At 37.8% G+C, this 24,169-nt stretch overlaps 1 protein-coding gene across 6 annotated transcripts in view; it reads left to right on the top strand.

The window, feature by feature from the left end:
- Positions 1-24,169, top strand: part of STXBP5L (syntaxin binding protein 5L) — a 348,858-nt gene that overhangs the window by 67,360 nt on the left and 257,329 nt on the right. For all 6 annotated transcript variants that reach the window (XM_056109191.1, XM_056109190.1, XM_056109192.1 and 3 more), the window contains exons 4-5: positions 12,193-12,274; positions 14,107-14,207. In XM_056109191.1, the coding sequence (XP_055965166.1) occupies positions 12,193-12,274; positions 14,107-14,207 (183 nt within the window). The remainder of the gene's footprint in view (positions 1-12,192; positions 12,275-14,106; positions 14,208-24,169) is intronic.

Below are 24,169 nucleotides of genomic sequence, written 5' to 3'. Positions count from 1 at the left end.
TTAAGCAAACAAAAGAGTGTGATGATTGACTCTGGGTTTGATATTTTCTCTTTTCCCTTTTATATTTCATATTTTGCATTTGTCTGCACAGAAAATTTGCTATGTTTATAATCAGAGAAGCATTATCTAAAAGTTTATTGTGAAGTTCAAATGACTTATAGCCCCTGATGAGCTCTAAAACTCTGCATATCTGGCAGTAGGTAATGACTTGGGTTTATAGAACCTTTTCATTCTGCAGCGTCAAAGGTAATCATGTCTATTTCTAAACTTAAAAAAAATTATTTTAATGTAGACAAAAGCCACAACTGTTGATACAATTCTTGAGTTGAAATTGATTAAATAACACTGATAGATTTAAAATCAATTTTTATGTGATTTGTTATATTTATAATATTTATTATATATCATCATGGTGATTGTCTAAAATTTTATTAAGTTGTTTGTTGCTAGTTGAGATTTCTGTGTTATTGTTTTTGTTTGTTGAATTTAGTTGGCTTCTATGTTACTTTCCTATCTAATTTGGTGTTCTCTGAATGGAAATTAAGGTGTTGTGTGACTTAAGGATCTATGGTCTGGGCCATAAATTGACATGGCAGCACTATGGAATGGAAATGGCTGCCAGTGCTCCTGGAAATGTTAGGGTAGGCAAAGGTTTCGCTCCCTGGCCCCCCTCAATAAAGACACTGGAGTTCTCAGTCTGGGCTCCAGACTACCTGGAATTATTCGCAGTTTGATGTCTACAGAGAATATTATGAAGTAGAGTTGAGTAATTAGCATGGTTGCAGCTTTGCATGGGTATGCTACTGGGGTTTGGTTGGGCAGTTACTCAGCCTGCCTCCCCCCAAAGGTGCCCCAGAGTTTTCAGCTGTGGGGACCCATGTGTCCATGAATTTTAGCTGCTTGACTTGCATCTCCTAAGAGATTTAGTAGTGAATTTGTAGAGGAGTGTCTGTGGGTAAGTCAACATGGTGGTGACCCTGGGAGGTGGGCATGTTTGTGGGGGTGGGGGCGGGGGTCCTGGAAGTATGTGGGTGAGGCCCCATTGGAGAAGCTTTGTGTTACCTTTCATTTGTCTCAAGAAGTCTTTGTTTTATATAAAAATCAGATTATAATTTTTGAGGATAAAGCAATCTTGGCTGGAAGTTTTAATATTTTAGTAATGGGAATGTCATTTTACTTCCTTTTACCTATAGATTTTGTGCTGAAGTGTCAAATAAAAGCCTGAGAGGTATCTCTCTTTATTACATTTCTTCCCTAACAGTATTTAAGAATTGACTTTTGATAATTTTTTACTTATTTGTTCTGGTGTAGGTATTTATAATTCAGAAACTTGGACTTCTCTCTCATCTATTGGTAGTATTTTCTTTAGGTTTGTGATTTCTTAGTTGTTATTTTTCAAATATGAATGCTGCTCCTTTCTCTCTACCTACTGAAATCATTTCCAGTGTTCATTATGTTTATTATGGAGTCTCATAAATTTTATTTATTTTTCTTAAATCTTGTTTTTATCTTATCTTCCATTTGGCCATTACTGTTGTCACCAGATTGGAGATGGCACTATATCTTCAGCTCTTGTCTCCCAAAAGAAAAAATTTAAAGCTGCAGTGACTGTTCAGTAGGCAGGGTGCCTGCCTTTCATATAGCTGACCCAGAGTCTATCCTTATCCCTGGTACCTCACATAATCCACTGAGGTGGATTAATTTTAATATTAATATTAATATTAATCGAACTCGAGTGGGCCCAGTAACGTCTCCATTGGAGACTTCGTTGTTACTGTGTCTGGCATATCTCGGAGAGCCCGGCAAGCTACCGAGAGTATTCGATATGCCAGACACAGTAACAACAAAGTCTCCAATGGAGACGTTACTGGGCCCGCTCGAGCAAATCAGTGATCAACGGGAGGACCTTTACTTTACTTTACTTATGAATCATTCCTCCAGGAATGATCCCTAAGCACAGTGCTAGGATTAAGCCCTGAGCACCACTGGGAAAGAAAGAATTGTCAGGAGCCTCTGGATAGGATAGAGTTTATCACATAGTGAAAGTGAATTCCAAAACTTGTGTATATGACTAATCTGAGTGAGCTCCACCAAGATGTGCTGTATGTGAGCTTTTACTTTAGTTCCTTTTCTTTGATCTCACTTTGGGGCATTCACTGAATTTTTCGATTGTTACCTTGTTTCACTCCTGCATGGTTTTTATGATTTTTTGTCATTACACACTTATGTTTGGATTTTTTTCAGAGATACCAACAGTGGGAACTTGTAACATTTCTCTTCTGAGAAAGACATTGTAAGAGATTCAAAAGCCAATTTAAAAATGAGGAAAAATATTTTCAAAACTTGTAAAGAACTATCAAAAATTCAAGGAAATGAAACAATGAAACAACAAATAATTTAATATAAAATTGGAAGCATAAATCTCAACTATCAATAACTTTTAAAATCATGGTTCTTTAGTTCAAAACAGCACTATGGTTAAAGCAAAAATAATAGCATTGCATTCATTGTAGGGCTACAGAACTAAAATACTTAGAATAACAGAAAAAGAAAAATTAGAAAAAGATATGAATTGATTCACCACAGAGAAAGATTTATAGTTGATAAATAGCCATGAAAAGAAGCTCAATGTCGGACACCTAAGGATGAGTATTTATTATATCTGAGATCTGAATGTCATGAAAAGGATGAGTGTATATTAAATTTAAGATACTGAGCTAGAAGCCCTATTACTAAGGTAAAACTGAAAACCTCTGACTGGGCATTGAGGCATCTCTACTCTTGGGTTCTTAGAATTCAAGTGCCTCTAAGTGCCTTTTCACTTTGGCATCCACTAGCTGAGATCTCATTGGTCATCTGTATCTAACTTCATTTCATTTCATTTCATCATCCTGTTATTCATCGATTGCCTCGAGCAGGCCCCAGTAACGTCTCTTTCATCCTAACCCTGAGATTATATTCAAGGCTCTTTAGGAGAATGAGACCCATCATTGTTACTGGTATTTGGCATATTTGGTACACCACAGGGAGTTTGTCAGACTCTGCCCTGTGGGCAGGCTACATTTGATACCCTGCAAGTTTGTCCAAAGTAGGAATGAGATAATAAGATGTCATAAAAAGATGTCCTGATAAGATGTTCTGGGAGCTGGATTTTATAGTCTCTGAGTCTTGGCCATTGATGGGATTACACGGCGCAAGGGGGCCAGGTGGTGGGTGTGACCCCCGCCTACTGGAATTTGGAGGATCTGGGTGGAGGATGCTCGACTCCAATCCGAGTAGGCTGGGAGATCTCGGCCCCGGAACCCGCGTGGATTTGTCCCTCTGCCAGTACCTTCATGTGTGCGGAGAGTGGTCTCAGCATGGTGGTGGCTGGTCCTGGAGGTCTTCGGCTGCCGGAGCCCTGGTTGGGGCGGGGAGGAAAGCTCAACCCGCTCCCCTCCAACGGGCCCTGGCGAGGAACAGCCAGGCGTGGGGTATCTAACTTAATTAGTTTTATTTTGCACCTGCATATCAGTATGCAGGAAAACCTCAAGGGTTTTTGAAGATTTCTGAGCTCTTGTGAACTTCTTTTCTTTTTAGAACTTACCTCACTACTTATAGCTGCATCAGTGCTTCTTAACTTCAATTTTTATATTATAAATGAATGTGACTATGACTATCTAATTAAATCCCTCTGCTCCCACATTTGTAGTACTAAATAGAATACAACTGTATTGTACCCTTTGCAACTGTTTCTGAATTTTCTTTTCATCCCCTTTTAGTTATTTTCTATTTCTTTTCCTATTTTTTAACGGTATTTACTGTATGTCTGAGTTCGCAAAGCAGTGCAGAGAAGTGATAAAGGAAGACCTCAAAGAGAGAAGAGCATCAGTGCTGGCAGATGCAGCAGAAGCTGGGAAAAGCATTCGCAATGCCCGCCTGTCCTTCGCCAACTGCAAGACCAAGATGACTGCCCTCCAACGTCCTGATGGATCTATCACATCTTCCAGAAGGGCAATGGAGAAGATTATCCATGACTTCTACTCAGATCTCTTTAATAGCCACGTCCACCTGCCCACATACGAAATTCCACAGGATGGATATGTCATTCCCAACGTTCTCCCTTCCAAAATCCAACATGCCATTTTGTTGGTAAAGAAGCGAACAGCTCCCAGCCCAGATAAGGTCAGATCCGAACACCTGAAGAACCTGCTGTCAGTATTCATCAGTACACTGGCTCGGCTCTTCACATGCTACCTGTCTGAGTGCAAGTTTCAATCCCAATGGAAAACCAGCTGAACTGTACTACTGTACAAGAAGGGAGACATCCACGATGTTGGCAACTGTTGCCCAATCTTCCTGTTGTCTGTCGGCTACAAGCTGTTCACTTGAGTCTTTCTAAATAGGATTGGCAGAATACTAGATGAAGGACAACCATGCGAGCAAGCCAGGTTTCACAAAGGATTCAGTACGATCGACCATATCCACTCAGTAATCAAGCTCACTGAGGTTTCTCAGGAATTCAAGATGCTGCTCTGTCTAATGTTCATTGATTTAAAGAAGGTCTTTGATTCTGTTGAGACTGAAGAGGTTATCGAAGCCCTACCCAAAGAGGGCATTCAAACTCAGTGCATCAGGTTTCTCCTTGAGCTGTATTACAGATTCACTACCAGGATCTCACCATACTACAAGGAAGTGATAATCCATGTCAAGAGAGGGGTTCGGCAGGCTGATACCATTTCACTGAGTGCCACCCTTGAGAACATCATCCAACGACTGGAATGGGAAGGAATGGGAGTGAAGATACACCATCTCTGCTTCGCTGATACATTGTTCTAATAACACCAAATATCAACCAAGCAGCACAAATGCTGGCCGACTTTGACTGTGAGTGTGGAAAGGTCGGACTACAGTTGAATCTCATGAAGACAATGGTTATGAGAAACAGTCTCATTCCTGATGTTCCATTCTCTCTCAACATAGCGAATATCTCCGAATGCAACAGTTATGTGTATCTAGGTGGAGAACTTAACATGATGAATGACCTGGCACTTGAGTTGCGCAGGAGAAAAAGAGAAGCTGGAATGCCTTCAAGAGCGTTGAAGAAATAGCTAAGAAGATGAAGAACCTCTGGCTCCGGTCACATCTCTTTGACTCCACCGTTCTTCCTTCACTAACATATGCCTCAGAGACGTGGGCCCTATGAGAACAGGATGAGAACGTGATTTGGGTCTCCCAAAGAGGAATGGAAAGAGCTATGCTTGGAGCTTCACGCTTCACTCAAATGAGAAAAAGAATGTGGAGTTCTGACCTCTGTCGATGATTAAGAATCAGGGACACTTTCTCGTTTGCCAGGGTGTCGAAAATCAGATGGGCTGAACACGTAATGAGATTTGGAGACAACCGCTGGACTAGAGACATTACTGACTGAATTCCATGGGATGTCAAAAGATCATGTGGTCACCCACCTATGAGATGGTCAGACTTCTTCGTCAAGACCCTGAACGATCAGTTTGAGGCTCTTCGTGTTCCTAGAATGAGCAGATGCCATTGGGCTACACTAGCACATGACAGGGACAAATGTTGATGTTAATGGTGCCCACTATAACAAATCAATGAGTACCAGAATGTCAAGTGATCAAGTGATCAATAGATTTTTTAATGGTAAAATTTCATAAGCAATTAATAAATCATGTTTTCACTGCCTACTTAATTTACACTCAATTTTCACTCCACATTCATCATTCCTTTGGAATTACCTGACAAAATAAGAATGATAAATCTTTTAGTTGTCAAATCACTGAACAGTATTTCAGGTAAAAAGAATTTATTAGTAAACAAGACATAAAAGATCATTCTCATACTGATTACATTTTACTTGGAGGAAAACAATAATATTTATGAGAAAGTATGAACAAGTTATGTACTCTGATGAAAATAGAAAAATGTAACAAGAAATATCTGCCTCTAGTTTATGGATATCTGAGATTTGAATGACAAAGATTTAATCAGGCAGTGACTGAGCTATCTGTAACAAATACTTAGCATTATGAATAATCTTGGTTTATTAAAAGAAATGGGCAGCATTTGGAATACAGCAGTTGAGGTTAGACAATAATCAAGTGTAGAATTATATAGAACCTTTTAAGTTTGGTAATAAGTTTGGATCTTATTCTAGATATAAGTCATTGAAGGCTTTTAAGGAAGGAAATTTAATATGATACATTTAACAAATTGCTGAAGGAAATTTAATATGTACATTTAACAAATTGCTATAATTGTTCAAATAATGATTTTATAAGAATTAAATGGCAGATGCAGAGGAAGGGGAGATAATTAGGGATTAGTATGCATATCATGAAAATTTGAATCAGATTTTATCCTCAACAGAATATAGTTTCCTGCCTGTCACCAGGTTGTAGCTCTGAAGACTCCTGAGCATTATGTAGTTTTGGAGGCACCATCAGCATCACTATGGTAACCCTTGTAGTCCTCAGCACTATAATGTAAGGGATAAGCAGGACCGGATATCTTGGTTATCACTTGGAACTGCTGGTCAAGTGGGTGGAGAATCACTACAGTAGGTGGCCTTGGGGATCTTTGAGTAACACTTGGTAGACCTGGAAAAAAATACAGTGAAGTTTATTATTTTGGGGTGTTTATTTATTGTTATCTGTGAATATCAGATAAAGCAACTAGAGTAATTCTATATTTGAGATAAAAATATATCTCAATCAACAATTGATAGCTTATAGACACCATTTGAATTTGTGTGTGTGAAGAGAAGCGATCATTGAAGCCCTAGCCAATCAGGGCATTCAAGCCCAATACATCAAGATCCTCCGTGAGCTGTATTGCGGATTCACTACCAGGATCTCACCATTCTACAAAGAAGTGATCGTCGATGTCAAGAGAGGGGTGCGGCAGGGTGATACCATTTCACCGAAACTCTTCAGTGCCACCCTCGAGAACATCATGCGACGACTGGAATGGGAAGGAATAGGAGTGAAGATAGATGGTCGGCAATTACACCATCTCCGCTTTGCTGATGACATTGTTTTAATAACACCAAACATCAGCCAAGCGGCACAAATGCTGGCCGACTTTGACCGTGAGTGTGGAAAGGTAAGACTACAGCTGAATCTTATGAAGACAATGTTTATGAGAAACAGCCTCGTTCCTGATGCCCCATTCACTCTCAACAGAACGACCATCTCCGAATGCAACAGCTATGTGCACCTAGGTCGAGAAGTCAACATGAAAAATGACCTGGCACCCGAGCTGCGCAGGAGGAAGAGAGCGGCTTGGAACGCCTTCAAGAGCGTCGAAGAAATAGCTAAGAGGACGAAGAACCTCCGGCTCTAGGCACATCTCTTTGATTCCACTGTTCTTCTTGCATTAACGTATGCCTCAGAGACCTGGGCCCTATGCAAACAGGATGAGAACGCTATTCAGGTCTCCCAAAGAAGAATTGAAAGAGCTATGCTTGGAATATCACGTTTCACTCAAATGAGAGAAAGAATTTGGAGTTCCGACATCTGTGGACGATCAAGAATCAGGGACGCTGTCTCATTTGCCAAGGTGTCAAAAATCAGATGGGCTGGTCATGTAATGAGATTTAAAGACAACCACTGGACTAGAGCTGTTACCGACTGGATTCCACGGGATGTCAAAAGACCGCGTGGCCGCCCACCTACCAGATGGTCAGACTTCTTCATCTATATCATGAACGATCAGTTTGAGGTTCTTCATGGTCCCAGAGCGAACAGATGCCATTGGGTTACACTAGCACGTGACAGGGACAAATGGAGATGTTACTGGCGCCCGCTCGAGCAAATCGATGACTAACGGGAAGTGAAGTAAGTGATGAATTGCAGATTGGTAACTTACATGAATACAGTGCAAGAAAAATAGATAATAAGAACATTAGCAAACTGGTGCATACTACTTAATATATGCACAATTCTTGACAGGGTCTACCTCAGCTGCTTTTTGGGAATATCCACTCAGATATAATTTTTCAGCAAAAGTTTTTGTGATATAATTCATGCCTATAAAATACTTGTTTATATATATATAATGAGTACTTTTATAGATCAAAAGTAATAGCTTCTATTTTAAGTAATAGTATTTCTTCCCCAGCTACTTCTTCAGCAATTCACTTTGTGCTCTATGAAATGACCATTTTACTAACTTTGGCATAGGGAGAAAGGAAAGAACCCCCTGTACTACTTCCCAAGTAACAAAGGCTGAAAAAACATTATAAATAAAACCTTACAATTTCTTACAAATCTCTTGGCCTCTCACTTTTCTTAATTATTGAATTCGGTGATCAACTAAGAGTCACTAATTTATTTCTAGTTGTCTCTTCTGAAATATTCGCTAATTTGGTCTATAGTGCTTAGTTTGGAATGTTAGGATCAATCTCCAGTGTATTTTGTGTGCCCTTGTGTTTTTGCATGTGTGTGAAAACTTCCAATTCTAAGATTTTAGAAACCAGTTCGTTTGTAAAATTCTTTGAGATATTGCGATTTACAATACTGTTAAAGGTAGTTCCAAGTATTTATCATTTCAACACCATACCCACAACCAGGATATCCATTTCCCTGTGCATAGATTTCAAATATTCCTTTCTACTGCCCCACCCTATAGGCTAAGTTCTAAGCTCTCCATTCTTTTGACTTTACCTACTTGTTTCTCCCACATTGTGTGTCTTTAGGTCTCACAGAACAAGTGAACTTTGGGTACAGATTCATAGCTGCTTCATGAGGCTGACACCATTTAGGGGCTCATAGCTGCCTTTTAGTAGTTCCAACTCACCCAGGAACTTCCCTGAGTGACAGAAATAGGTAAAGAGAAAACAGTAGATTTCTTTGTAGAGGCTAACACCTCTTCCCCCCTCATTCACATAAGACCCCCAGGAAAATTCCTCTGGCAACATATTTAATTAATAAATATGTGGTAAGTTAATTTTTGTATTTTATTCAGGATAGATCTCCAGTATTACTATTTTTTATCTGATTATGCTATTAGGGTAATTTTGGTCTTGTGAACTGAGTTTGAAGGTTAAGACTAGGAAAAATTAGCATCAATATATTTTTCATTGAATTAATAAAGCATCTGCTCCTTAGTTTTTCTTTGTTGTGAGGATTTGATCATTGTTTTAACATTCTTTTTCTCATTATTGTTTTTGAAGTCACAATATTGTTAAAATTTATGGCATTATTACACAAAATTACTGTTCCCCCATCCCCACAGTGCTCAAAACTTTTCCACCCCTTCCACCCTTTGAAGTTTTATTTTTAGGAAAAACACAGGTTATAACACTTACAAAAATTACCCAAAACCTGCAGATTTCATACTTGTAGATAATACTTAATTCTCTTAAGGTCAAAAAGAAGTTTGATATATGGTGACATAGCGGACATGAAATAAAGTTACCTTAATAATAGCATGTATTTTCATGCACTGGGCAGACTAATGATAGATCATGAAAAAGCTGATTTCACAGTCATTTCCCACATTTTCTGCTAATTCTCCATTCTTAGAAACTGCTAAAGTCAAAGAGATACTTTGTAGCAGATTTAAGTTGAAAGTACATACTTAAACCTGCCCTTCTTTTTTTCCTTCAGTCTGTTAAGAGTAACAAGTTCACTAACAGGCAATAAGTTCCCTGGGGTGAAGGATTTCTCAGGAGGGGAGAGGTGAGAAATGGAGCTTTTAGTACATTCTTAGTTATATTTGAACCTCTGAAACTGCCAGTGTCATTCCCAGTATCCTAAAACATAAGTATTTAGGAATTGAGGCCTAATTTTCCATAGTTATGAATAACTAGAATTCATGGATAGGAAAAGCTAAAGTGGGCAGACTTTGGCATTTTATTTTTCAGGGTCTCCTTAATATTCTCTCTTGTAGGGATTTTGGCCCCTTCTGGTTTTCATTATTTGCTATGATTTCTATGGCAAGGAGCTTAAAGTAAATTTTAAATAATCCCTTAAAGTTTGCAAGAAGGGATGCCATACCATCACAAGAAAACCCTAAAAGTTACAGGAGGGAATACCATACCAAGCTCTGGAAAGCGTTCCTAAAAGTTGTCAGTCATTGGATTAGACATCTCCATCAATGATCTCTACTGCACCCCAAGAACCCCTGCCGTCTGAACTGACCTCGGGCATGACCCCGGCTGCATATCGAAAATTACCCAGAGTGTTTTGGCTTTGGAAGACCTTGCTTCTGGATCCAGAGAGGAAAAATCTGCCTTGCTAATTTATGGCATTTCTGCCTGTTTTTAGTTTCTTAGACCAGAGTCTGTGGTGCTGGCCTAATTAACATCTCAATTCCCTCCTGAAAATCTCCCTAGTCACATTCCTTTGTTGGCCTGAGAGGAGAGAGAAGAAAGTTTCCAGCCTGGGGCTTGACATCATGCCAGAGTCTCCCAGAATCTTTCACTAGTGGGTTTCCTCACATCCCTCCCACAGTGGTTGATGGCACAGGAAACATACAAGGGAAAAGGTTCCTCCTCACAGAGGCAAAATTTTCACACAGAGGTTACACAGTACAGTCTTACCATTCAAGATTTTTTCTAAAGAGCGTACCTCCACAGAAGATTTTCACAGTTATCTCCTTCCTCTGGAAGTTCTTCACTGCATCATTCCTTTGTGGTTGCCACTTAATGATGCTTGTGATGTTCCCGGATGACTTATGTAAAGGGGGAGAAGAGAAGCTGCAACCTAGAGAAGGAAATCTGCCACCTCTGCCACCCATGGATCAATGGACTGGGAAATCTAGGACTGACAGGAGTGTGGTGAGCCTTTACTCCTAAATAGGAAAGGAAAGTAAGTTCTTTTTCTTTTTTTAAATTTTTATGAGTGAGACACCGTGAGGTACAGTTGTAGACTTACAAATTTTTGTGCTTGGGTTTCAATTATACAATGATCAAATACCCATCCCTCCACCAGTGCCCATTTCCCATCACCATGAATCCCAGTATCCCTCCCACCCCCATCCCCCACACCCCATCCCACCCTGCCTCTGTGTCAGGGCATTCCCTTTTGTTTTCTCTCTCTCCTTTTGGGTGCTGAGGTTCGAAAAAGAGGCATTGAGTAGCAATCATGTTCGGTCTACAGTCTTCTTTCAGTACGCATTTCCCATCCTGGGAGGATCCTCCCAACACCCTTTATTTGGTGCTCCCTTCTCTATCTGAGCTGCCTTTCCCCCCCCTAGCATGTGTGGCTGGCCTCCAAGCCATGGAGCAAACCTCCTGGTACTAATCTCAGCCATTGTTGGGTGTTAGTCTCCTATTTTGTTACTTTATGTTCCCCAGATGGATGCAGTCTTTCTATGCCTATCCCTCTCTATCTGAGTCATTTCGATTAACATGATAAGGAAAGTAAGTTCTTGATCTTATCACCCAGGCCTTTCAGATTCATTACCTTTGCCTCTTAGAAAAAAATTTTAAGAGGGAGAGGTTTTATTTGAAAGTTTTGAGGAAGGGAGTGGGGGGAGGGGGAGAGAGAAAGAGGAGGAAGTCAGGGGGGAGGGACAGAGAGGGAGAGGAGAGAGAGAATGGACATTTTAAAATTTACTTCAGTCCCCATAAATTTGCTTTATGTCCCAACAATTGTTATATTTTTAACAATGTTTAGTGAGCACTTGAAAATAATTTGTATTCTGTTGTTCGTCATTGATATTTATTCATCAATGGTGGAAGAGTTATTATAGCAAGTACAGCAAGTAAGGTGCTTGCCTTGCATATACCCAACCCAGATTCAATCCCCAGCACCCCAAATGTCTCCAGAGTCCTGCCAGGAGTAATCCCTGAACACAGAGATCAGAGTAAGCTCTGAGCACCTCCAGGTACGGCTGAAAGCCAAAAATATACATCTATGTATATATCAAATCCATGTCATCTAATTTTCCACTTAAGTCTACTATTTTATTGTTGATTTCTATCTGAATGCTCTCCCATTGCTGTGAGGTCATAAAATATCCTATTATTGTTGTTTTGATATCAGTAGATCTCTTTAGGTCTGTTACTGTGAGTCTTGTTTGCATTTAATGACACTATTTTAGTTTTTGTAGTTAAGTCAGGAAGTTTTATATCAGGAAGTCAAGCTTTCTCAAAACAAACAAACAAACAAACAAACAGAAATTAACTTTTTTTAGTCATTGGTATCAGTAGCATATTAGAATCCTTGACTTTAATGATTTAAGACTTGGGAGACCTGGTGTTGATTGTTATTGCCAACATGAGAGTGGTGCAGCAGTCCTACAACTCCAATTCTTGATAAATGAGGTAAGAACTAGACTATTTCTTTCTCTTTCTCTATTCATTAATGTATTTTATTATAATTTATTATAATTCTGTGATTTTAACTGTGAAGCATGGTAATGCATACAGTGTTAGTCATAATCACAATTTCCATAAAAGACTACAGTCCTATACATGGGGCTGGAGCGATAGCACAATGGTAGGGCATTCGCCTTACATGCGGCCAACATGGCCGACCCGAGTTCGATTCCTCTGCCCCTCTCGGAGAGCCTGGCAAGCTACCGAGAGTATTCGATATGCCAAACACAGTAACAACAAAGTCTCCAATGGAGACGTTACTGGGCCCGCTCGAGCAAATCGATGATCAACGGGAGGGCCTTTACTTTTACTTTAGTCCTATACATCAGTTTATTAAACTTTAAAAAAAAAACTTCAAAAGAAAAAAACTAGGATATCCTGTCATTTGCAGTTGAATTTTTTTTTTTTTTTTTTTTTTTTTTGCTTTTTGGGTCACACCCAGCGATGCACAGGGGTTACTCCTGGCTCTGCACTCAGGAATCACTCCTGGCTGTGCTTGGGGGACCATATGGGATGCTGGGAATCGAACCCAGATCAGCCACGTGCAAGGCAAACACCCTATTTGCTGTGCTATTGCTCCAGCCCCAGCAGTTGAATTGTTTTTAAAGCTTCTAAAATCTTTTTAATGTTATAGTGACTAATAAGCATGTCTTCTACACAACTCTTTTTCCCCCTTAAAGTTTGTAATTTAGAGTTAACTTCGTGTTTGGTTTTCATTTCTCATGAAATAATCTTTTTAGCTACTCACCTATGGAATCATTTATGGGTGCATATCTACCCATATATTTGCTGATATAATTTTACAGTAGTATTAATGTATTGAAAGCTACCATGAAAATAGGCTGCCTACTCATCATTCACTTTGTAGAATTAGTAAAAAGACCTCACTAAAGACAAAGTATATAGAATTCTCTATAAGATTGCAGATCCTTCATTAGTTGGTGCCTCTAAGGTCTTCTAGACTCTGATTTTTAAAATAAATTCTTGTGTCTTCTAGAACTCTTTTATGCTAAATAAGTTTTTGTAAAAAAAAGTATTTTAAGGTTTTGCACTATCAAATTCTGGCATTTAGGAAATTGAATCAGTGTATTGAGACCCACCCTCAACCCCCAGAAAAAAAAATTACAATTGATTATTTTCTTTTAACATGAATAATGATCTTCTATTTAATGTCTTCATATCTTTGTATGTAGATCTCTATATATGTTTATCACACAAACATGAGTAAAATTAGTCATGAACTTCATATCAGAGATACCTGAGGCATAGAAAATCTTTGATATTGTTAAATATCTGCTTTTTAAACTTCTTACATAAAATATTTCTTAGAAGACTGTAATATGCTCCTTACTGAGAATTATAACATATTTTATCTTTAGGCATACTTACTATTGAGTTTGAAAATGATAGTAGAAGATAAGGGGAAGAAGAAATTTTAAAAAATTTATAATAATTATGTTTTGGAATCTTAAGTGACAACATTTTTGTTTTGTTTGAATATGGGAAGTGGTGTTGGGCCACACCCGGGTGTGCTCAGTGCTTATGCCTGGATCTTAGTTCAGGGATAATTTCTTGCAGTGCTCAGGGGACTAAAGGAGGTTCCAGGAGGCAAGTGCCTTTACCCACGATACTTTTTTCAACCTCTTGACAATCTTTTTTAAGTTTCAGTGTTTCTGTGCAACTCCTAGTGAAAATTTCAGTGAATAAACTTGGTTTTGCTTCACACAAAAAGCCCTAAATTAACAAATAATTTACTAAATGTCTTCTTTTTCTTTTAGGGTGCTTTGGTGAGTGCAAGTTCAGATGATACACTTCATTTGTGGAACCTCAAACAAAAAAGGCCAGCTATTCTGCATTCTCTTAAATTCAACCGAGAACGGTAAGAATTTATGAATTAATTTCTCAATGTATATGAGTTTATTTCCTGATCAAACTTCAGGTTAATATTTGGAATATTTTATCCCATAATATTAATACTAATAATAATTTACTGTTTATAATACTTAACTATAATACTTAAAGAGTAAAAGTAGAAGAGTAAAAAAAAAAATTTTTTTTTCTGATCAAGTTCCAGGTAACATGTGGAAGATTTCCTCCCATAATCTTAATTATAAATAATAATAATTTATTGTTTATATACTTACTTTTAAAATATTATGTCTTTTCTATGGAAATAAATTAGATTTTTTCATCTTTTAATGGAGAACATTAATGTCTTTGTTCTCAAAGATATAAACCAAAACTTTAGCAATAATATATTGTTTTCATGACCAAATTGAAATCTCAGACCTAAAATTTTTAAGTCAAGTGAACATGAAATTATTTCTATTTCTTAACAATTTCACTAAAATATTTTAGTGTTAAAATAAATATTATAAAATGTAATTAACAGTTCAGCAATTTCATACATCAAAGATTAATATTTCATGAATGAAAATTTGACCAGAATTCAGAATCTTTCACTTTAGAATGAAATGAAATATAAGAAAGAGAAAATTTTATGTCAACTTAATGTGATTTGAACTATAGGAAAGTTGATAGATTTAATAAAGTTATTTTCATAGGTCAGTAAATGTTATTTAAAATGTTATTTAAAAATGGGAATGGTAAAAAATAGAGGCAGATAGTCATTGCTAAGAATTCAAAATAGTGTTAATTTTATTGAATGCCACTGAATCATAGTCATCGCTTTATGGGCAGAGCTTAATGAAGTAAACCCTGTTTTTGTTGATCTTCCTTTTAAATGGTAATAAGAAATTATTGCTTTATGGGTAAAGGTCAATGAAGTAAACCCATTTTATATTTGTGATTCTAAAAAAGGATAACATTATACCATTCTTTTCCAGCCTGAATTTCTTTTTCTTTTACTTCTCATTATACATGCACTATTTAAATAATCAGTAATATTAATTATTAATACTATGAACTCTATTTAAAACATTATTCTGAGTAGCATTCCATGAGCATAATGCCACCAATATTTTAAGGTTCACCATCATTAAAAAATTTATTATATTAAGTATAATTTGGAGGAGAGAATCGATATTTTAGTTATTTGCTATAACTTGTAGGGCTTCTTTAGATTTTATCTTGAATTTTAAAATATGTAATATAACAAAAATTTTAGGTTATTAAGAATTGAAATCCAGTAATTTCTTATTTCTATTTCTTTACCACATTGATAAAAATATTACCAATTCACATATTGCCATATTGGTTTTATCTGTTTCTCTGCATGTGAGAATTTGTGTCAGTAGTTTGAGATAGGGTCTTATTTCTTAGTGTAAAAAGACAGAATTCTTCTTTATCTGGATGCAATTGAAATGTTGAAGAAAATGTTCCGGTCCATTAATTTTGGTTTTTGGGCCACACCTGGCATTGCTCAGGGCTTATTCCTGATGCTATGTTCCTGGACCACTTCTGGTGGGGCTGGGGGGACATATGGGGTGCCTGGTATCCAACCTAGATCAGCTATATGCAAGGTAAATGCTCTACCTGCTGTGCTATTGCTCTGACCATGTTTTGGTCTCTTGTATGACTTTTTCCATTCTCTGGGGAAGAAAGTATTGATAGCAGTGATTTCTGATTATAATTGAATAACTTCAATTCAGATGGATTTAAGTGGTACTACCATAAAAGAGCAAACTTATTGACTTTAAACAAATCAGAGGACTTTGCAAAAATTTCCTATTTATTTAATTTTCCTTTTCCCTTTGTTGTTACAATGACCATGGTTTGCATACTCTTAGTACTAGTACTTGGGTGCTTCAGTTGTGTTTCTGGTGACGGAGGGTTCACATATTAGTTGTGTTGATCACACACTTGGTTGTGGCACTCATGAGGGTTGAATACTTCATTGTGGTACTTGTAAAAATATTTTTTCAATGCCAGACTTGGCACACTTTTTATTGATGCCAGGAATGTCAATTAGCAGAACCATTGCAATCATACAACTTGTGCTAAGGATGGTCTCACGCCTGTTCTTAACCACTTGAGTTATCACTGGATCACCAAGCATTGCCTATTTTAATGCTTACCAAAATGTGATAATTATATTTAAGAAAGCCTTATTATTATAGGTCTGTGAATGATTATTGAATGCTTTGAGTTCTGGAGAGAGAATTATTTTTAAATACATGATGCATGGGAGGCTTAAATTTACAAAGGAAATTGTGAAAACCAAAACTTCTTAAATTAGGCTTTCATATCTATAAATATACTTAAATCCTTATGACATATATGTATATATACATATGTATTAGTTTGTAAGGTATATTAATTTTAGATTCTTATCGACAGCACACTTTCCATTTTAAATATTATTTATTGAAATAACATCAGTTTACAAACAAAATACTTACATCTTTTATTAATATAATGTTACTGTACCTCACCCACCACTCAAATACCAGTGTTACTTCACCACAATCTGTTGAAGTCCTTGTACTCTTGCAGCAAGTACACTCTCTCCTTATATTGCAGAACTGCTTATAAGTTCTGGGGTCAAAGTTCAAATGTTTGATTTAGTCGCATATTCTTTACTCCCTTTATTTTTTATAATAGCAAATGAATATCATCCAGTATTTATCTTTCTCAATCAGACTTATTTTGCTTAGTGTGACTCCATCCAGTTACAAACATGTTGTAGAAGGTAAGCTTTCATCAGTTCTTATAGCTGAGTCGTATTCCATTGGGTTGTTGAACTCATGTTGTTTCTTATCTTGGCTATTGCAAGTAGAGCTACAATGAATATAGGTATGCTTATATCTTTTGTGAAATAGTGTTTTTGTATTCTCTAGGTAGATACCTACCTATATATAAATAATAGGTTGCATAGTAGATGTATATATGAATTTTCACCTTGTATTTATATTATTTTATTTTTAGCTTTTTTTAAAAATAAAAGCTCTGCAGTTTTCAATGTTTTCAATGGAGGCATAACCAGTTTATATTCTCACTAACACTGTATGAAAGATTCTTTTTTTGTACTTTGTGTAATCACCATTTGACTAGGAATCCTGTGGCTCTCTCTCCCCACCTGCATTCTCTGGTCTTGGGCTGCTTTCTCACCTGGGACAGCCAATACCATGGGCAAATGAAGGAGGAAAGAGGGCCAGGCTGGTTGGTAATCAGTTGCTGTACATTCCATTCTTCCCATATGCCTGTTCCAGTGTCACTAAGACCCTCATTCCCAGTTCCTTCTGTCCCCCTAGCTCTTCTCTACATGCTCACACTCTGGGTCTTTCCCTAGTCTTTTTTTTTTTTTTGGATCATTGCTTTATAACCTTTATAGTAAAGTCTTATTTTTCAGAAGTTCCTGAAAATGTTTTCAATTTTTCAGTTTTCTAAGCTTTGTTTTTTTTACGTTATTATTAGTGAAACACCATGAGATACAGTTGTGGACTTACAAGTTTTTGTGCTTGGGTTTCAGTTATACAATGATCGAGTATCCATCCCTCCACCAGTGCCTATTCTTCACCACCACTGATCCCAGTATCCCTCCCACCCCCCCAATTCCCCCAACCCACACTGCCTCTGTGGCAGGGCATTCCCTTTTTGTCTCTCTCTCCTTTTGGGTGCTGTGGTTTGCAAGAGAGGCATTGAGTGGCAATCACGTTCGGTCTATAGTCTACTTTCAGCATGCATCTCCCATCCTGGGAGGATCCTCCCAACCCCTTTACTTGGTGCTCCCTTCTCTATCTGTTCCTTTTCCCCTAGCATGTGCAGCTGCCCTCCAAGCCATGGAGTGAACCTCCTGGTACCTATCTTGACTATTCTTGGGTGTCACTCTCCTATTTTGTTACTTTATATTCCCCAGATGCATACAATCTTTCTATGTCTGTCCCTCTCTTTCTGACTCATTTCACTTAGCATGATACTTTCCATGTAGTACCACTTGTAAATTTCATGACTTCATCTTTTCTAACAGCTACATAGTACTCCATTGTGTACTATGATGTACCAAAGTTTCTGTAACCAGTCATCTGCTCTGAGACACTGGGGTTTTTTCCAGATTTTGGCTATTGGGAACAGTGCAACAATGAACATAGAAGTGCAGATGTCATTTCGACTGTAAATTTTTTGCCTCTCCAGGATATATTTCCAGGAGTGGTATTGCTGGGTCAAATGGGAACTCAATTTCTAATTTTTTGAGAATCTTCCATACTGTTTTCCAAAAGGGCTGAACCAGTTGACATTCCCACTAGCAGTGAAGGAGGGTCTCTTTCTCACCACATCCTTGCCAACACCAGTTGCTTTTGTTATTTTGGATGTGGGCCAGTCTCTATAGTGTGAGATGATATCTCATTGTTATTTTGATCTGCATCTCCCTGATGATTAGTGATGTAGAGCATTTTTGCATGTGCCTTTTTGCCATTCAGATTTCTTCTTTAAGAAACTTTCTGTTCATTTCATCACCCCCTATTTTGATGGGGTTGGATGTTTTCTTCTTGTGGGGTTCAACCAGTACGTTGTATATCCCTGATATCAACCCCTTGTCGGATGTGTATTGGGCGAATATCCTTTCCCATTCTGTAGACTGTCTTTGTATTTTGGTCACTGTTTCTTTTGTAGTGCAGAAGCTTCTTAGTTTAAGATAGTTCTTCTTAGTTTAAGATAGCTTCTTAGTTTAAGATAGATTTGCCTGTCTCTGTCTTCACTTGCTTGGCCAGTGGTGTGACTTCTCTGAAGATACAGTTTGCTTCAGTGTCGTGGAGTTTTGCCAACCTTGTCTTCAATGTACCTTATGGATTCCAGTCTGATGTTGAGGTTCACTCCATGGCTTAGAAGCCAGGCGCACACTGTAGGGGCAAAGGCAGCTTAGATAGAGAAGGGAGCACCAAATAAAGGGTTGCTGGGAAGATCCGCCCAGGATGGGAGATGCATGCTGAAAGTAGACTATAGACTGAACATGATTGCCACCCAATGTCTTTTCTGCAGACCACAGCACCCAAAAGGAGAGTTAGAACAAAAGGGAGTGCCCTGCCACAGAGGCAGGGTGGGTTGGGGGATGGAAAGGGTGGGAGGGATACTAGGATTGGTGGGGGTGGAGAATGGGCACTGGTGGTGGGATGGGTACTCGATCATTGTATAACTGAAACCCAAGCATAACAACTTGTAAGTCTACAACTGTACCTCATGGTGTTTCACTAATAAAAAAAATCTATACCCAAAAGTCCATGACTTTCCTCTATGCAAATAGTGAGAGAGAAGAAAATACATGAAAAAAAAATCCCATTCACAATTGTGCCCCAGAAAATCAAGTACCTAGGAATCAGCTTAACTAAGGAAGTAAAGGACCTGTACAAAGAAAACTACAAAACGCTACTTCAGGAAATAAAAGAGGACACAAGAAAATGGAAAGATATCCCCTGCTCATGGGTCGGGAGAATTAACATTGTCAAAATGGCAATACTTCCCAAAGCATTGTACAAATTAAATGCAATCCCTATAACAATACACACGGCATTCTTCAAAGAAATGGAGCCAGCACTCCTGAAATTCATATGGAACAGTAAGCCCCCACAAATAGCTAAAGCAATTCTTGGGAAAAAGAAAATGGGAGGAATCAACCTCCCTAACTTCAAACTCTACTACAAAGCAGTGATAATTAAAACAGTATGGTACTGGAACAATGGCAGAGCTTCAGACCAATGGAACAGGGTTGAATATACTGACATCTCCCCCCAAACATATGATCATCTGATCTTATATAAGGGAGCAAGAAATGTGAAGTGGAGCAAGGAAAGCCTCTTTAACAAATTGTGTTGGCAAAACTGGACAGCTACATGCAAAAAAAAGGGCTCAGATCTCTGCCTAGCACCATGTACGAAAGTAAGATCTTTCCCTAGTCTTTCCCCAATTCCGCCAGGGTCTTTCCCTAGTCTTTCCCCAATTCTCTATAATGAGGGTAGCAACCACACACCTAGGTCTGGAAGCACAATCAACATATCAAAGCCCTTCCTGATAGCCTGCAGCCAGGGAATCAGACTCTAGGGGAAAATGCCACTTAGGGTTTTTTCTCCTTTCTTTAGTCCAATAACTGAATTAACATCTTAATTCTACTTCTTAATATTAGTTCGCCTTACAAGCGGCCAACATGGCCGACCCGAGTTCGATTCCTCTGCCCCTCTCGGAGAGCCCGGCAAGCTACCGAGAGTATTGAATATGCCAGACACAGTAACAACAAAGTCTCCAATGGAGACGTTACTGGGCCCGCTCGAGCAAATCGACGATCAACGGGAGGGCCTTTACCTTACCTTACCTTTACCTAATATTAGTTATTTTGTATGGACACAATAAGAGATACATTGAGCTTGTAGGGTGGCTCTCCTGGGGATATCTCACTATAGATCTCAGACTACAGTGCTCAGGCCAGATTAATCTTTCCTAACTCTAGCAGGGTCCTAATCCAGTTGTTACTTTTTGAATCATGACAGAATTAGTCCATGACCATGATCTGAATTTATGATGGCTCTTTGACCTAGCCCATTTTGATGCCAGGGTAGCTCAGAGCGCCCTGGATCCTTCCAGTCCCTCATCGGGACCCTGCTTTTGGGGTTCTAGAAAGTAAGGGCAACTGAGACTGAAGTCAAGAAAACAGATGCCCAGAAGTGAATATAATTCGGAGTCAACGAACTCCCAAGTTACAAAAGCATAGCATTAACTGTCTTCCTGAGTCCATACAAAAAGGATATTGTTCTGAATTAACCATGTAAAGGTCTTAAGGAGAAGAGAAAAGCAATATTTACAAGTTAACAGAGTCTGATTAGGACATAAAGGTGATTGACAGGTTGGGGAATCAGAGCACAAAGAAAGAGTTTACAAATAAACACAGAGGAATGGGAGCACTGTGATGGGAGTAACCCAATAAACCTAAGCTCCCTGTGGCAAGTCAGAAAGGACGAACCAATGTTATCCTACAGTTCTTACCTGTCAACCTTTGTTGTTTCTGGTCCTTTAATATAGGTCAGTCTCACAATTCTGAAGTGATGTTTTTATATATTTTCTTTTTTTAAGTGCATATTTATTTATTGTCCCAATATTTTGATGAGATTTTCTTCTGTTATTTCTGTTTTTGAATGTGAATTCTTTATCAGTTACATGTTGTACAAATATTTTCCCTCTTTCTGTGGAGTTTATTGTAGTTTCTTTAACTGTGTAGTATTTTTTTTAAAAAAATTGCTATAATCCCATTTGTGTCTTTTTGTTTTCCAGTGTAGTTGAGTCATTGAAGATATCACTGAAGCCAATATCATAAAGTGTTTTACCTTTTATATTCAGTATATCTTTTCAGGACTAACATCTAAGTCTTTAATGCATTTTGAATTAACTTGTTAACTTTGTGTGTGATGTGAGATAGTTATCTAGTTTCATTCTTTTGTATGTACCTATTCAATGTATCCAGTACCATTCACTGAGGAGACTTTGCTTTCTCTGTTTTATACTTATAGTTCTAGCATCATAAATTAACTAATTAGCTATATGGGTGAGGATTTATTTCTGAGTTTTAAATTCCATTGCATTGATCTATGTGCCTGCCTTTACTCTAATACCACCATTTGATTATTGTAGCTTTGAAATATAATTTAGTGAGAGACCATGATGCCTCTTATCTTCTTTTCTTTCAAGATTTATTCTTAAAACTAAGCATAGATTTTAATTTTTTTCAATTAGGTCACCATAGTTTACCAAGATGCTCATAATAGGAGTTGAGGCATACAATATTCCAACATGAATCCCACCACCAGAGTAACCTTCTTTCCACAAGTATCTCTAGGTTACCTCCCATCTCCCATCCTGCTTCTTGGCAGGCATATTTTTTAATTTACCTATTGTAATTTGGGTCTCCTGCTTGCAATGCTGTTGGCTCTGTGTTTTAGATACATGCACACCATTTGTGGTTCTTTATAGGTTTAATAATTTTTTTCTTTGTTTTGTTTCATAGCATTTTGATAGGAATTGCATTGAAGCTGTATAATGCGTTTAATAGAAATGTTATTTGAGCAATTTTATTATTCCCATCATTTAGCATAAACATTTTTTCCATTTTCTATCTTTTTCTATTTCTTTTAACAGTGATTTGTGTTTTTCCATGTACAAGTCTTTTAACTCCTTTTTTAATTCCTAGGTACTTATATCTTTATAAGGCGATTGTGAATGGGTGTTTTCTCTTTTTTTGGTTTGTTTCTTTGTTTTATTCCTTTGGTCATACCCAGCAGTACTCAGGGATCACTCCTGGCAGGCTCTGGGGATCATATGGGGTGCAAGGGCTTGAACCTCAGGTAGCATTTGCAAGGCAAGTGCTCTATGCATTGTACTATCACTCCAACTCCAAGTAGGTTTGTTTTCTTGCTTTTCTCAATCTTCTAATTGTTGTTTCATGTAAAAATTCAGAGATTTTTGTATGTTGATATTGTAGGTTGTTACCTAACTATATTTATCTACTATTTTAAAAAAACTGGAGTATTTAAGATTTTCTATGAAAACTGTTGAATATATATATATACATATACACATATGTATATATTTAAGATGGTTTCTGTGTTTGTTGTACACATATATATTCAAAGAAATATACATATATTCAAGTACACATATATATATACTTTATTGATGAATTTATCTATATTTTGCTTTCATTGTCTTTAGTTTGGGGATCACACTGCATTGCTGTGGAACTGCTCGTGGGAGTACTTCATGGTGGGGACAACCATGCAGTGACAGGGATCAAACTGGGTATAATGCTTGTAAAACATACCCTCAGCATATTGATCTCTTCTGTAGTCCTTTAATATTGAAATTAAGATTTCCATTTGAATCTTTTTTCTCTTTTATTGAATCACCATGAGATACACAGTTCCAGAGTTGTTCACAAAGGGGTTCAGTCATACAATATTCCAATACCCATGCCTTCACCAGTGTACATTTTCTACCACCTATTACCCAGCATCCCTCCTGCCCTCCACCTCACTCTGCCTTTTGGCAGACACTTTTATTCCATCCTGCCAACCACCGTCTCCGCCACCCAGCCTGCCTCTATGGAAGGCACATTCTCTCTCTCTTTCTCTCTCTCTCTTTCTCTCTCTCTCATCCTCTCTCTCTTTCTCCCTCTCTAAGGTTATCATGTATATATTTTTACTTCTTGTTATCACTCAGTTTTTTCCAGAGTGATCATTTTCAACTATCATTGTAATAGTGAAAACTTCTTTTGTTTTCTAATTCTAATTCTAATTCTAATGCTTCCCACCCCTGTCCTCAGTCCCTTTGTGGCAAGCTTCCTACGGTGTACCCGTCCTCCTGATCTTCATTTCTGATATCTTTGGGTATGATTCTTATACTATCCTTTTTTATATTCTGCAAATGAGTGCTATGATTCTGTCTGTCCCTCTCCCTCTGGTTAGTTTCACTCAAAAAGATATTCTCTGTGTGTATGCATGTATAAGCAAATATCATGGGTTTATTTTTCCTAATAGCCGTATAGCATTTTTCTGTGTGATCCACTTAGCAACTGGGGTTATTTACAGATTAAGGCTATTGTGAATAGTGCTATGATGCACACAGGAGTACAGATGCCTGTTCTGCATTGTTTTGGGGCCTATTGGGTATATTTCTAGGAGTGGTAATGCTGGGTCAATTTGAAATTGCTGGAAGCTCAATTTCTAGGTTTTTTGAGGAATACTCATATTGTTTTCTTAGATTGGAACAATCAACATTTCCATCAGAAATAAATGAGTCTCTTTTTCCTCACATCTGCTCTAGCTCTAGTTTTTCTTGTTCTTTTTGATGTGTGCCAGTCTCTGGTATGAGATACAATCTTAGTGCTGTTTGATTTGCATCTCT

Source organism: Sorex fumeus, unplaced genomic scaffold (assembly GCF_029834395.1).
Source record: "Sorex fumeus unplaced genomic scaffold, SorFum_2.1 ptg000265l, whole genome shotgun sequence".
Lineage (NCBI taxonomy): Eukaryota > Metazoa > Chordata > Mammalia > Eulipotyphla > Soricidae > Sorex > Sorex fumeus.
Note: the sequence above shows the minus strand (reverse complement) of the source record. Positions and strands in the feature narration are given on the sequence as shown.